The sequence below is a fragment of the Palaemon carinicauda genome, chromosome 28 (genome assembly GCF_036898095.1).
Source record: "Palaemon carinicauda isolate YSFRI2023 chromosome 28, ASM3689809v2, whole genome shotgun sequence".
Classification (NCBI taxonomy): Eukaryota; Metazoa; Arthropoda; class Malacostraca; order Decapoda; family Palaemonidae; genus Palaemon; species Palaemon carinicauda.
In genome coordinates, this window is record NC_090752.1 from 46,239,194 (window position 1) to 46,255,621 (window position 16,428).

At 41.9% G+C, this 16,428-nt stretch overlaps 1 protein-coding gene across 1 annotated transcript in view; it reads right to left on the reverse strand.

Annotated features, from left to right (window-relative positions):
- LOC137621559 (uncharacterized protein KIAA0825 homolog) overlaps positions 1-16,428 on the reverse strand; it is a 132,483-nt gene that overhangs the window by 19,695 nt on the left and 96,360 nt on the right. The window contains exons 10-12 of the mRNA XM_068351952.1: positions 15,655-15,864; positions 14,794-14,987; positions 5,317-5,449 (exon numbers count right to left, since the gene is read on the reverse strand). Coding sequence (XP_068208053.1) covers positions 5,317-5,449; positions 14,794-14,987; positions 15,655-15,864 — 537 coding nt within the window. The remainder of the gene's footprint in view (positions 1-5,316; positions 5,450-14,793; positions 14,988-15,654; positions 15,865-16,428) is intronic.

Here is a 16,428-nt window from a genome sequence, read left to right on the forward strand (position 1 = left end):
ATATTTAAAATTAATTCTTTGAGGTACAATTATAATAACATTGCTAACTTCATGTGGTCATAAGAAAAATGTCTGTCCATCAAATGTCACAAACATACTGTATTGCAGTCTTATTATTTATTGTAATCTCACCTAATTTTGTGTGTAGATACTTAAATATCATAAAAACAATGTATAATTTTGATTTTCCTAAAATCTCATACTGTATAGTCAACAGTATACAGGAGTCATGAAACGTATGTTGAGTGTGACGTCACACCAATAGCATATATCTTAATGAAATCCCTTCTAGCACTAAAATTTTTTTCATCAAAAAAAGCAAAATTACACGAGAAAGGCATATCTAATATGCATTTACACAAGAATCCTCAAAAACCTCATATTATTTTTAGAATTTGGCAGCAAATACTGTGTATTAGAATCCTAAAAAGCAGTTATTTTTTTTCTTTTAGCACCTAAAGTTTTCAGTACTTACTATGTTGCAACAAAGCTTGGAATTTTCAGCATAACTTACCTAGGTCCAAAGCCCTACAAAAACACCACATTAAATTTTATAATGAAACCTAACCAAATACTGTACATATGAATCATTCAATATCTAACCTAGCCATTAATACCTGTAAATGAAGTCGTTATTAGAACATAATGCAATAATAAAAGGAAAATAACGAATATGTGGAACCCTACTTTTTGGTGACAGAGGAGGACAAACGCAGAAAATATTAACACTTTACGAAACACATTAACAAATGGCAGAAAACATTAACAAAATTTGCGAAAAATTAAAATAAAAATTTCATTTTTTTTTCTATTTTTTTTTCTTTACGTTTTGTACTTTCTACACTGCATCAATTTTTTCATCACTTCCAATTTTTTTTTTTTTTTTTCAGTTCAGTTTGACCTTTACCTTGGCCTATTAATGGCCTCTTTAAAACATAACAATCCAAAGAAGCTTATTTCTGCATACTTTTTTAAATGCTCCTGAAATAAGTAAGGCAAACATCATTACTGTACTGTACACTGAGCAAGGACACAACCTGTGTAAACCTTTTTGGGGTTTTTCTTTTCTATGAACTCTGCCCTTATATCATAATGATATAGCATTACCTTAATTTCTACCGTTGTCGTAGTCGTAGCTATGTCCTCCTCCTCGCCGAAGAGAACTGTTCCGGAATGATATTCACTTGCATGGTTTTCAACTCCTTTAGGTCATCTGTCGTGAGCTCCTCTTAGTGTTCCTCGAGCAGCTCATTGATATCGTCCTCGTCAACAACCAACCCCATGGACATCTTGAGTGCAACGATTTCCTCAACCTCACGTTGCAGAACAGGTTCAGGATTGTCAGCAGTTTTGGCTTTTGACTTCAGTTAGGCATACATCGAATCCCTCGAAGTCTCGTGCAGAGATGGCATCAGGCCACAGCTTCTTCCATGAAGAGTTTAAGGTACACCTCGAAACCTCCTGCCAAGCTTGATCGATGAGTTGGAGGCATATCACAATATCGAGATGCTCCTTCCAAAACTCATGCAGGCTGAGGTTTGTGCTATCACTGATTTCGAAACATCTCTTCATATAGAGCTTCTGTAAGTTCAAAATCACTTGCTGGTCCATGGGCTGGAGGATAGGGTTGGTGTTAGGTGGAAGGTAGAGAACCTTGATAAAGGAATATTACAGAAGGATATATTCCTCAAGGGAAGGAGGAGGGTGAGCAGGGGCGTTGTCCAACACCAGAAGACATTTCAGAGGGAGACGCTTCTCTTCCAAATATTTTTTTACAGTCAGACCGAAACAGAGGTTTACCCACTTGACAAGAACATTACCCACTTGACAAGAACAGTCTCGTTACCCAGACTATCGCATTAGCCCTCCACATCACCGAAAGTTTCTGCTTGAGCGGTTTGTGGCACTTGAAGGCTCTAGGAGTCTCCAAATGATACACCAGTGGGCTTGACCTTCCAATCCCCACTGGTGTTTGCACAGAGTGCAAGGGTAAGCCTGTCCTTTATAGGCTTATGTTTGAGCAGCTTCATCTCTTCTGCCATGATGTAGGTCTGACAAGGCATTTTTTCCAAAAAAAACCCAGTTTTGTCACAGTTGAAGACATGCTGGGGATTGTAGCTTTTCTGGAGAGTCAACTCTTCGAATGTCACAACAACGGCTTTGGCAGCTTTCTGTCTGAGCTGGCAGCCTCCCCATGTCGCACCACCGATTGAATGCCAGTCTCTTTAATTTTTCAAACCACCTGCGGGAAGCCTTGAACTCTGGGGATGCCTGCTGCGATGTCCCTTCTCCTGCATCGTCTTTGCCCTGAGCACACACAAGATCACTGAAAATGGCGCTGGTCTTGAGGCAGATTATTGTCTCTGTGATCGTGTCTTCAAGGATTTCCTTGTCCTCAATCCAGAAGAGAAGCAGTCTCTCCATCTCATAATGGACGTGGCTCCTCTTACTTGAAAAGACAGTCATGCCCTTAGAAGATGTTGTTACTTTGATGGCTTCCTTTTGCTCAAGGATGGTGCCTATCGTTGACAGATTTCGGTCATATTCCTTAGCAACCACACTTGACCGTATCCCAGCCTCATATTTCTTGATTATCTCAAGCTTCATCTCCTTAGAAAGCATCCTCTTCTTCCTTCCTTGAACATCAGCAATATTATTGGAACCCATGGCTAATACTGTACGAGTTTAATAACACAACAGGATAACTATAAGAACGAAAGCAAAATTACCAACACAAATTCAATGTGAACGATAGCTCTGCTGAAACAAAATGGTCGAAGAACGCCAATACGTAGACGCATGATGGGAAAGATGCTTATGAATAGGAGAACAGGATCTTACGACGGTAGCTAGCATAAGGGTAGGGAGATAACCAATGGAAGAGCAGGATGATGATGACAAGTTTACAGTTTTGCAAAGCGTGAATTCTAAAATTCTTCTTGGCAGTCGGGCAAACCTCGTTTCATATCATGAGAGGTTTTTCGCAATAGTAGGCGTAAAAATAATATCTCTTTTTGTATTATGAATTTTTTTGTAAACAAACTTTCGTATCAAGAGGTATTACTGTATATTATACATTAGAAAGAGTTAAAGGTGTGAATAATTAGCTTATATACTGCAAGAAATTTCATAAATTGTACACAACTAATATATACTCTAGTTTACAGTACAAAGAAGAGCAATGACAGAATAAATGATAAGTAGTGTATTAAACAATAAAACTTTAAAAAAGATATAAAAATATAAGCAAATCCTCAATACCATCAATTGTTCTCCCCATAGCATCAAATTATGAAAGCTTTAAATAACTTCCATCTAGAAATTGTACAGCTCCAAAATTTTTAGGAATTTATTGAATCCTAGTTCTGGATATATAAGCACAACTGGACCTTTTAAAGCAAAGCTTGTACGCTAAAACACCACATTGGATGACCATGAATTATCCTGAGCCGAAGAATATACTCTAAATATGATAGATAACTGTTTATGATCTTTTTAAAACTATGGTAAATACCTACTGCTGCCTCCAATGCCTTAGATGACCGCGGAGGTAGCAGCAGTAGCGGATTCAGCATTATGAAGCTTCATCTGTGGTGGATAACTGGGGAGGGTGGGCTGTGGCACCCTAACAGTACCAGCTGAACTCAGTTGAGTCCCTTGTTAGGCTGGGAGGAACGTAGAGAGTAGAGGTCCCCTTTTTGTTTTTGTTTCATTTGTTGATGTCGGCTACCCCCCAAAATTGGGGGAAGTGCCTTGGTATATGTATGTATGTATGTAAATATCAGGATACAGTATATAATTCCAAAATTCTGCAGGTCAATAGTCCACAACTCTAGGTTATCTTAAATATCGAGGGAAAAAACATATTTGTTGACTCGATCAATTCTTATGAATATTGCCAACCACATGGAGGCATGTTAGGTGAAAAGATTGCAAGAAGATAAGTCCCAAAGTCTGCAGAATGCATCATTTAACCAAGATAAAAGCTTTTAGACAACAGTATTAAATTAATTTTTATTAATTGCAGTTTGAATATTAAGGTACAGTACAGTAATTGAAACTTAGATAAAAAATTTTTGACAGTATTACAGTATGTCTTTTAGAAGTATCCTCAAACAGGATAGTTACATACATCATACATATACCAAAGGCAATTCCCCCAATTTTGGGGGGTAGCCGACATCAACAAATGAAACACAACAAAAAGGGGACCTCTACTCTCTACGTTCCTCCCAGCCTGACAAGGGACTCAACCGAGTTCGGCTGGTACTGCTAGGGTGCCACAGCCCACCCTCCCCCGTTATCCACCACAGATGAAGCTTCATAATGCTGAATCCCCTACTGCTGCTACCTCCGCGGTCAACCAAGGCACTGGAGGAAGCAGCAGGGCCTACCGGAACTGCGTCACAATCGCTCGCCATTCATTCCTATTTCTAGCACACTCTCTTGCCTCTCTCACAGCTATCCTCCTATCACCCAGAGCTTTCTTCACACCATCCACCCAAACCTTGGCCTTCCTCTTGTACTTCTCCCATCAACTCTTGCATTCATCACCTTCTTTAGCAGACAACCATTTTCCATTCTCTCAACATGGCCAAACCACCTCAACACATTCATATCCACTCTAGCCGCTAACTCATTTCTTACACCCGTTCTCTCCCTCACCACTTCGTTCCTAACCCTATCTACTCGAGATACACCAGCCATACTCCTTAGACACTTCATCTCAAACACATTCAATTTCTGTCTCTCCATCACTTTCGTTCCCCACAACTCCGATCCATACATCACAGTTGGTACAATCACTTTCTCATATAGATCTCTCTTTACATTCATGCCCAACCCTCTATCTTTTACTACTCCCTTAACTGCCCCCCAACACTTTGCAACCTTCATTCACTCTCTGACGTACATCTGCTTCCACTCCACCATTTGCTGCAACAACAGACCCCAAGTACTTAAACTGATCCACCACCTCAAGTAACTCTCCATTCAACATGACATTCAACCTTGCACCACCTTCCCTTCTCATACATCTCATAACCTTACTCTTAGCCACATTAACTCTCGACTTCCTTCTCTCACACACCCTTCCAAATTCTGTCACTAGTCTGTCAAGCTTCTCTTCTGTGTCTGCTACCAGTACAGTATCATCCGCAAACAACAACTGATTTACCTCCCATTCATTCTGAGCGATTTCATTTGCACTAAAATAGACTTTGAAACATAGATTATTATTTGCATAATCTGAAAGGCTCTTGAATAATGAAAACAAGCTTAATTTCATATAAAAAAGCAACATAATTTCTATCTTACTCCTAGTGCATGTTGACCTTGAACAGATGACATAACTGTATTGGACAGGGCTGTGCACACACAGTCGATCACATCCTCATCAGAATACTCGTCAATAGTATCATCCTCTTCATCATCTTCCATGTCTTCGAGCCTATTATTAGAAAAAAATTAAGCCTATAATTCAAAAATTGATTTTATAAAAATGTAAATTACAGTTTTAAATTAAAAAATATTATATCTAACTATCCAGCTACAAAGTACAGTAATCAAGTAATTAATTAAAAAATTTTTTTTAATATCATGCAATTGTTTCCTCCTTGCTATTATCTTCAAAAATATAGAATAAGGTATATATATATTTTTGGGCTCAGGCCATGTCGTCCTGATGGAAGTTCCTACAGTACGTTAGTAGCTTCCTAGGTATATTTGACTACAGTGATATATCCCAGAGAATTTACCAAAGGTATCCAGAATTCTAACTACTGGAGCGAATATCCTTTAAAAATTTTAAAAGGGATATCGCGTAATATCAGAGGACGTATTCTTGACACGTCGCATAGCTATCTACAGTACACCCCTAATAGCGCTTTTGCTTCGAAGGGCAAAGTGGCAAGAATTATAGGAGTGTCGTTAAAAAGGCAACGCTCCTATTACCGTACTGTAAACAGTGCACCAATCCGCCACCGCGCGGCGCCACCTAACCATTCTTTCTCTCGTAGCTTTGCTGACTGGTGTTTATCCCGTGTTATCTCTCGCTATTTTGAAGTTATTTAGTCGCTATGATGTCTTCACCAGCCTCATCTGCTTCTGGAAAGTTAAGTAATATCTTTGAATAGTGTAAATGTAAGCTCTTACCAGTTTTACTCTTCGATTGAGATCGTAATTAACGTAAAAAGAGCTGTTGCCAGCCAGATGGCGTCATGGACGCGGTCATTCTTTCTTGTACATTTAGTTAGCCAGAACGACTTTCCCGGCATTATTTGCTTTAATAACTTTAGCTATTTAGAAATTTAGCTGGGGATTTTTATATTATGTCATTGTTGTCGTGGATTTGGCTATTTATGATCGAGCCTCACGAGTGCTAGGCTTCCTAGCATAGGCACCTACACACTTCATGCATGATATAACCTTCCTGGTAAAGTTTTATTGAAGCTCAGGCAATATTTTATACAATTAAGATATTACTGCATAAAATTTTCCTCTTCCAAGATAGTATACAAGAGAGTTTCAGTGAACGATTCTCACTGCTCCTAGGCTACTAGCCTAGGGGCTTTAGTATACTTTCATACATGTCCCCAATTGCTCTTGTATTGTCTTTTAAGGGGAGACTGACACCTCCTATACCTTTTGAGTTGATACTAATCTCCTGGTGAGATTTAAGAGCAATTCCCCCTCCCTCTGACTAGCCTAGGCTATCCTCGGTTAGCTTTGCCTTGAACTGAGTTCTGGCAAATCTTTACTGGGGTGTTCCGTTTCTTTCTCTTAACCACTGAGTCGGTTTTTGAGATTAGAACAGGACATCAGAGTAGAATGTCTGTGTTAGGCAACCGTCTGTCTTGGTGAAATGATTTCCCAAGTCAGGTTATGTTGCCTTTACAGGAGGCTAGACCTCCCTGGTAGATTTTAGGCCGTGTGCTGGTAGATTTTAGGCCGAGGAAATGATTTCTTCCACTACCTAACATCTCTGGTACGAGATTCTGTTCTCTTGTAAGACTGCCGCCTTCTCTTTTAACTAACCCAATCTGGGGAATTGAATTCCCCAACTATGAGGTTACCTTTATATGAGATCATAATCGATCAGGTTAGGTAGTGCCTTCGGGTATTACCTCACCTATAGGACCCTTGCCCCTCCCCCGCTGTCCCTTTTGTGTTGGCTGAGCCATCACACTCCCGGGCCATCATTCTACATTTGACCCTATAGGTAATCTGAAGAATTGGCCTGAGGTTCCCTGTCTGCCGCCGGCTGAGCCGGCTGCCGGAAGGAGCCCTCATCTTCCTTAGAGTGTTCTTCAGTCCTCCCTTGGACTGCCTTCCATATCCTATATGGATGGGATATGGTTGGATGGAAGCCCGAATATAATTCCCCCTCATTCCGGATGTAGGCCGGCAAGGCTGAGCCTTTGCCTTCCTCCATCTTCTCTTTTTCTCTGCCTTTCCTTATCCTGGGCCAGCCGCCGGCAGCTGATAGCTGCCGGCGGCCATTTTGGTCATCTGTCTGCCGGCAGTTAGCTCTGCCACCACTTGCCGTGGGTGTCGCTGATCGACGACCCAACGGCAGTAGGCATACTATGACCGGCTGCCGGCAACTAGGTTGTCTGCCGGCGGACGGCCACCCAAAGTCTAGACATTCGCTGCCGGCTGCCGCCGGGTCCTACTTGATAGAGGGATCCTTCGGCTGCCGGCCGGTAGAGTCGCTGCCGGCGACCTGCCGTCCATTATTCTGAAGACAGCACCTGCCTTCAATAGCCCAGAACATTCCGGCATATGCCAGCAGGACTGGCGGCATGCCGCCGGCAGTCAGTGCTGTACCCCATACGATTTTTTTTTCCAACCTACAAGGTGCTTCATGGGCAGCCTATTGTGAGACCATCACATCTAAGAGAGCGATTCTCTCTACCATTTAATGGTTAATAGCCATTACTAAAATCCCCAATGTTGAACCTAGAAGATAGTGTTAGGAAGACACTTTATATCAAAAGATATTATCTTCCCTTAAATTCGTTAAGAATTTAGTGTTCAATATTGAAGGAGGTAATAGCAATGGGCTGGACAGGAAACACATGTAGGTGTCTTTCCTATTTTCTAGCTTATTCTATCCTAAGCTAAATAATATTCAAAATATGTATGTTGAAATCTGAGAATTTCACCGAATACTTATATGCTTTTCTTTCTTTACAGGAGGAGCATCACGAGTGCGGGAACAACTTTTGCAGGGTCCGCAGTAAGAACTTCTGCGGCCATGATATATGCAGGGCCCATGCTCGCTGCGCAATCACCAAGGTGTGTCTCGTGTATTGGGACCCACAGGTATGTACCGTTTGTGATAAACTGGTAAAAGAGGCTTTTGATGATAAAAAGTCTACAGAGTCAAGGGATGCAGCAAGAGAGACGCTGCAAAAATGGGTCAGAGGCTTTCAGAAGAACACCTCTGGCCCATACCTTCCTAATGAAAGGATGAGGGACTGTCTTTTCCCTAGGGCATCTTCGGATGCAATCATTCCCCAGGCTCAACCTGAGATTCCCCTTGTTCAGATTCCAGTAGAATCTGATGTATCGGACGCCTTGAAAGGCATCCAATTGGAGGACAACGTGTCGGTTGTCTCAGAGGAGACTGAGAATAATCTCCTAGTGGAAGAACTGGAACAGAAGGCTGACGTACCTCCTGAAGGTGAAACCGGGAAAGCCGAAACGATTTCGGTGTCATCAGCTACGGTGGCCAAGCAGGTACCTTCGACTTCTTCTTCTGCCCCCCCGTTAGATTCGATCACTAACACGTTGCACACGCTTTTGTCCATGGTACAGGACATGCAAAAGAAATCGTTTGAGAAAGAAGCTTCTCTTCGGACAGAAATGCATCAGCTAGTGGCAACACGTTTAGCTCCGAAGAAGCTAAACATCAAGGATCTCCCCGCTTTCTCTGACGTCAATCCTTGGAGGTATGCAGAGCATATGCCGATGTCAGGGGGAAAGATCTTTCTCTCGGAGAAACTGGGACACTGGGCACTGTCCCAGTAGAGGAAATACAATTTTGGCCCAGCAAAGGGGCCTATCCGGATTGCTATGTCCGTCTGAGGACGGAACCTGCGTCCTGAGAGGAGACAGAGCCGAAAGAGGTCATTGTTCTTGACCTCTCTAAGGCCCAGGCCTTATTTACCAATACCTTGAACGAGAGGGCCTTTACTAGCTCCAAGGTGCCGGCTCTCAGCAAAAAACACCTTTCTTTTATAGCTGATCCCTCTCGTGCCTTCCCCTTTATGGACAAAGGGTTTAAGGCAGCCTTAAAGGTGGTTGAGGGAGGAAAACCTTGTCCTACACTTGAGGAGTGTAGACCCTTTTCCCTCGCCTTTCCATCGGATGATGCAGACTGGAAGGATGTTCACAACACCTTCACAGTCGAGAAGCTGGAGGCAGACATTGCCGGACCACAGTTCGGCGAAGACCTCCCGAAGTTGTCAGACTTTCTTCTGCGCAGGGAGCAGGAGACAAAAGAACATCTTGCTGCCTCCATGTCTCTGCAAACTGGGCAAGAGACAATGGCAAGCATTGCAGATACCCCAGATATGTACATGGTCTTCGCCAAGTCTCATTTGGCGACGGTCACCAAAGACCTGTACAATTTCATTAAAGCCCGAAGGGTTTGTAGAGAGTTCGTGTTCACCTCGACTGCGGTGAGGCACGAACCAAGGAAGCTGATAGCCTCCAACATCTGGGAAAAAGACCTTCCCAAGCGAAGTGGTCAAAGAGGTCGTGGACAAAGCCGCAATGGAGAATAGGAATCTCCTCTCCAAGTGGGGTTTGTCCTCTAAAAGAAAGTCTTCCGCTGATGAGGGTCCCCAGCCGAAGAATAAGTCAAAACGACCAAGAGTGCCCTCTCGTCCAAAACAGCAACAACAGCTTCCCATGGCCACGGTGCCCCAGACTGTGGCACAACCAACCACCACCTTCCAGCTGGTGCCCCAAACGGTGGCGACCCAGTCGCCCGTGTTCACCCCAGTCTTTGAAAGGCAATCAACGACCTTTAGGCCGAAGTCTCGAGATTCCTTTCGAGGATTCTCTAGACGCCCCTTCAGAGGTAGGGGCAACAAAGGTAGACATGGCCAAGGAGGTAAATTCTCCAACCAGCACTCAAAGTGAGATGCTACTGGTAGGAGGGAGACTTCTCCTTTTCCGGGATTGTTGGACCTTCGATCCCTGGGCCCACAGCCTAATCAAGAATGGACTAGGGTGGAGTTGGAACACAATATCACCAAACTTCCCTCAATTCTTCCAACACTCAACCCCCATATTGGAAGAATATGTTCAGGAACTTTTGAACTAGAGAGTTATAAGGAGGACGAAGTCCATCAAATTCCAAGGAAGGCTATTTTGTGTTCCGAAGAAGGACTCGGAAAAGCTCAGAGTCATTCTGGACTTATCACCACTCAACAAGTTCATAGTGAACTACAAGTTCAGAATGCTGACGCTTCAACACATAAAGACCCTTTTGCCCAAACGGGCATACACAGTCTCCATAAACATGACGGATGCATACTGGCACGTCCCAATCAACCGTCAAGTTTCCCCCTACCTAGGGTTCAAACTACAGAAAAGAAAGTACGTTTTCAGAGCATGCCCTTCGGTCTAAACATGGCTCCAAGGGTATTCACTAAGCTTGCGAATGCAGTCATTCATCAACTACGCCTAGGAATTCAGGTGGTAGCCTACCTGGACGACTGGCTGGTGTGGGCAGCATCCGAGGAAGAGTGCATGCAAGCCTCCAAGGAAGTGATCCAGTTCCTGGAACACCTAGGATTCAAGATCAACTTGGGAAAGTCTCGACTATCTCCAGCTCAAAAGTTCCAGTGGCTGGGTGTCCACTGGAACCTACAGTCACACTGCCTTTCCATTCCATCAAAGAAGAGGAAAGAGATAGCGGGATCTGTCAAGAGACTCCTTCAATCCACCAGGATATCAAGAAGGCAACAGGAGAGTGTGTTGGGGTCCCTCCAGTTTGCCTCAGTGATAGATCCAGTATTGAGAGCACAATTAAAAGATGCATCAGGAGTTTGGAAAAAATACGCATCAAACGCTCGAAGAGATCTAAAGAGACCGATACCAAATCGTCTGCGATCCCTACTCAAGCCATGGTCAGAGGCCAAGAACCTAAAGAAGAAGGTACCCTTGCAACCGCCTCCACCGTCAGTCACCGTTCACAGGATGCCTCAAAAGAAGGGTGGGGAGGTCACTCTCATCATCGGAAAGTCCAAGGAACCTGGTCTTCCCTCTTCAAAACCTTCCACATCAACTTTCTGGAAGCCATGGCAGTTTTTCTCACTGAAGAAACTGAAACTTCGCTGCTCAATCCACATCCGACTGGTTCTAGACAGCGAGGTTGTAATGAGATGCCTAAATCGACAGGGCTCGAGATCGCCTCAAATAAATCAAGTAATACTGCCCATCCTCCGACTAGCGGAGAAAAAGAGATGGCACTTGTCAGCAGTCCACCTTCAAGGGTTCCGCAATGTGACGGCGGACGTTCTATTCAGGGTCAACCCGATAGAGTCAGAATGGTCCCTAGATGCAAGATCATTCTCTTTCATCTTACGCAAAGTCCCAGGACTGCAGATAGACCTCTTCGCAACGAGCGACAACAAGAAGCTACCCTGGTATGTAGCCCCGTACGAGGATCCTCTACCGGAAGCGACGGATGCGATGTCCATAGATTGGAACAGATGGTCCAAGATCTACCTGTTACCTCCAACCAACCTTCTGCTGAAAGTCCTCGACAAACTGAGATCCTTTCAAGGGACAGCAGCGATAGTGGCCCACAAGTGGCCCAACAGCGTTTGTTTCCCTCTGGTAACGGAACTACGCCTGAAGCTGATCCCGTTGCCGGATCCAGTTCTGACTCAACAACTGCAGAAATTGACTGTCTCAGCTTCATTACAGAAAACCCGGAACCTTCATCTCATGATTTTCTCGCCTTAGCAGTCAAGAAAAGGTTCGGAATTTCTAGGGACAGTATTAACTTCTTAGAAGAATACAAGTCAAAGTCAACAAGAAGACAATATGAGTCTTCCTGGAAGAAATGGGTTGCCTTTGTCAAGGCGAAGAAACCTAAGGAGATTTCTACGGATTTCTGTTTGTCCTTCTTCATCCATCTCCATGAACAAGGTTTAGCAGCCAATATGATTACAACGCGTAAATCTGCCCTAGCCAGACCAGTGCTTTATGCCTTCCAGGTAGATTTCTCTAACGAAATCTTCAACAAGATTCCTAAAGCCTGCGCTAAAATTCGGCCCGCCGCCCCTCCAAAGCCCATTTCATGGTCTTTGGATAAGGTTCTTCACTTAGCATCAACTCTGAACAATGAAGATTGCTCGCTGAAAGACTTGACTCAAAAGGTGATATTCTTATTTGCACTAGCCTCAGGAGCCACAGTTAGCGAAATAGTGGCCCTCTCGAGGGATGATGGCCACATTCAGTTCACAGACTGCGGAGAACTGAACCTCTTCCCGGACCCAACGTTTCTCGCCAAGAACGAGCTGCCCACTAAGAGGTGGGGTCCCTGGAGAATCTGCCCTCTTAAGGAAGAAGCATCCCTCTGCCCAGTGGAATGCCTAAAGGTTTATCTTCGTACAACTTCAGACTTTAAGGGAGGTCAGCTTTTCAGGGGAGAAACATCAGGTTCAACGTTATCCTTGAAACAGATAAGGGCGAAAATCACCTATTTTATTCGCAGAGCGGATCCAGACAGTACACCCGCAGGTCATGATCCGAGGAAAGTTGCCTCATCTCTGAATTTCTTTCAGACCATGTCGTTTGAAAGCCTTCGTGCTTATACTGGATGGAAGTCATCCAGAGTATTTTTCAAACACTACGCAAAGCAATTACAGGAAATAAAATATTATGTGGTGGCGGCAGGTAGTGTATTAAACCTGCCGCTTGATTTCTGCAAAGAACAGTGCACTATTTGGGACTTTTAGTGAAGGGTGTACATGATAGACTCTTAAGGTATATCATGTTGAGTGATGTGTCTAGTGATGACACTATAGACTGTTCTAACTACACAGGTGACATTAAGCATTATAGACTAACACAAGTGCCATGCATACTTATATGCATAGTGTTCCTTGTAACAACAGAATTCATAGTGAAATATTCATATTTCCCATAGAGTGGCTTGTTTCCCTTTCAGGTGGAACTTATTATATTTCTGTTATTACTAATTATGCCTTTATGCACAATTGTTCAGCATAAAATGTAATTGATTACAACCATGATTTCTATTTTTATTGTAATAAACATTAGCAGGAATCTTTGCGTCTCTTTTCGCCCCAAATATTCTAAATTACGAATAAAAAGTCAGAGCGTCTTTTGATCCTATCAATATTTAAGAAAACATTGGGAACTAAGGTTATTACTGTTCCAAGCAAACAGGTAAGGACTGATTTTACTAAACTGTTTATCTTACTGAATTAAGGTTTCCTACATGTATATAAACCAGTCTGTCTCTTTTACAACTAGACTTGGGAGGTATCAGTAACCTACAAAGATCAATGCCATCTAAGTACAAACTATGCTTTATGTATATGACGACACTAATATACAAACTGTTTGCTAGATTGTTCTTTGAACTCACAATCCTCGGGTTATTTCCTAGAGTCTACCCAGACTCTTCCCTGTAGGGAGCAGGAAGCACTGACATATTCCATGATCAGTTGAATGACGTATAATGGTAACATCAAGTGTCTCTAGGTCCAGAAGACCAAAGGAAAATTTATCTCGAGATGAACGGCACTATTGAAAATCCACAGATACATTAATGCTCTGGTAAACTTCCATCAGGACGACATGGCCTGAGCCCAAAAAACGGATTTTGAGCGAGGTAGCCATGTCGTCCTGATGGACCCGCCCTCTTTTTGACAAAAGGATAATGAATCCCTCCCTATGGTACTGTATCTGTAACACCTACAAAGCTACAAAGAATGGTTAGGTCGCGCCGCGCAGTGGCGGATTGGCGCACTATTTACAGTACGGTAATAGGAGCGTTGCCGTTTTAACGACTCTCCTATAATTCTTGCCACTTTTCCCCTCGAAGCGAAAGCGCTATTAGGGGTGTAGATAGCTATGCAACGTGTCAAGAATACGTCCTCTGATATTCGCGATATCCCTTTTAAAATTTTTAAGGGATATTCGCTCCAGGAGTTAGAATTCTGGATACCTTTGGTAAATTCTCTGGGATATATCACCGTAGTCAAATATACCTAGAAAGCTACTAACGAAGGAACTTCCATCAGGACGACATGGCTACCTCACCCAAAAATAGATTTTTCGCTTCGCTCAAAATCCGTTATATATATAAATAAATGTATTAGAAATGTACTGATTTACTGAAACTATATCCCTTCTTTAATCTCAAGGGCTATTTAAAATTTGTTTGTCTGAATAAAGAGGTTAATCAATTGCTAGGAAAAATTAGCAACTAGTAATGAGAGTGGCTTTTCTTAGGATCTAATTTTTAAGGTGTACAGTACTTGGCTCAAACCTTGCAAGAGAAAGTAAAAATTCAACCAACTACGTGGGAATTTTATTGCATAAGTTTCTTGTTGACAACTGACACCATAAAATCATCTATGGAGATAACCAGCAGGATATTTTTGCTTGGTACCTCAAATTTAAGTCCTATTTCATTTCCACAGAAAGCCACATTATTGGTTTCCGCAGCAGGTCTATTAAATGGAAAAAATTCAACAAGCAGCTGGCTTACATAAATTTCATTGAATGTTAACTTACTGAGCTAAAAGTGCAAGAGTCATTTGCTTCAGATGAGAATCGTAGTTTCCATCATGCAGTGAACAAAGTCTTTCACCTACAGCAATCATCATGTCCCACTGACCATCTGATATAGGAGAATCATTCAAATCGTCCAGAGAACTCCGCGAATTGATTGTAGAGTAAAGAGCACTTACTACCAGCTGTGTAATTACCTAGAGAGTTGATAAGAGCTTAATATACTTGGAATGTCATTTTAAAGTACACGGTAAATACTAACTACAGTACAGTACAGCTACTTTCAAATATCAGTGGGAATTTAGATATAAAACCAAATTGACAATCATAAATTTAAAACAATTTTGCTAACTAAAGGGTTGAAAAAAAAATGGTATCAGACTAAGCATTTTTATCAATATGGCTATACTGTAACTTTTTCACTTTAGTTACAACATAACAAGAAACTAATTGTAAATAGAAGATGAAGTACAGAACAGACCAGTACCAGGTATAATAATGTTTTGTCCATACCACCTTGTGTTGATCAAAAACTGTTAGGAATGGGATTTGGTTGCAAATCAACAGGTTACATATTACAGAGTATTAATTTTTCTAATTTTCTGATCATATGACATATTCCCATTAAAAAAAGAATTTCTTAATAACAATTCAATGATTAAGCTTTGGAATAATTTTTAGTACCAGGAAAAGAATAAATTTCCTTTTCAGTGACCAACTTTCATGAGAGAAGTTTTTAACAAAGAAAATTTAAACATCCTTATGGAAAGAACCCTTGGTGTGTAATACAGTGGATAAAGAATAGGTGCTGTGATTGGAAAAACTACTGGATGAAGTTTATAATATTAAGGAAAAGTAACTTGCATGTCCTCCTGTAGGCTTAATGGTAGGTGGAAGAGAAGAATTTATAGTGTGAGCTGCATATAATACTGCTTGTGGCATGGTGTATGCTACAGCCTCTATGCCAGTCAGCAGCTGCAGTGTCCAGGCAGCTAAATGATGTTCCAGCCGAACGGATTGCTGGCTAGGGTGGGCAGGCTTGGCAGGTGGTAGCTGAGGAACTGCACGTATCACCTGTAAAGATAGTACTTTAAGTGCTGTGTAACTTACTGGTATTTATTTTTAGAAAATCCAAAGAAATTCCTTCTTAACAGTTTATAACTGTAATATTAATAATGTGTACATCGTAAAATGGTTACCATTTGTCTTTAGTATAATTACGTAATGTGTTTTGAAACCACAACTTTAATATCCTGAATACATTCCAACTACATGTATGTTAACTCTAAAATGAGCTCCATTGAAGTACAGAATATTAGTAGAAGTAAGACACTGAAAATTATTCCTCATGCTACTTCCAAAAGGACATTGATGTACCTGTATAAACTGTAAAGAAAAAATATGAGGTAGATGAAATTGGAAATTTGGTTTATAATAAATCTATGGAAATTAAATAGAGTATTGGTATTATTAGTTTACATGTTAGTTTGTTAAATTATTTGCTAATCTAAAATGCAGAAAGCTGCAGGATGCTATGCTTGCAAAGGGCTCACACCTACATATACAATGAAGATTGATATGCTTGCAGAAGAAGGTTCACATTCAAACTGCAAGATCCTGTTTATGCAGATGAGGGCC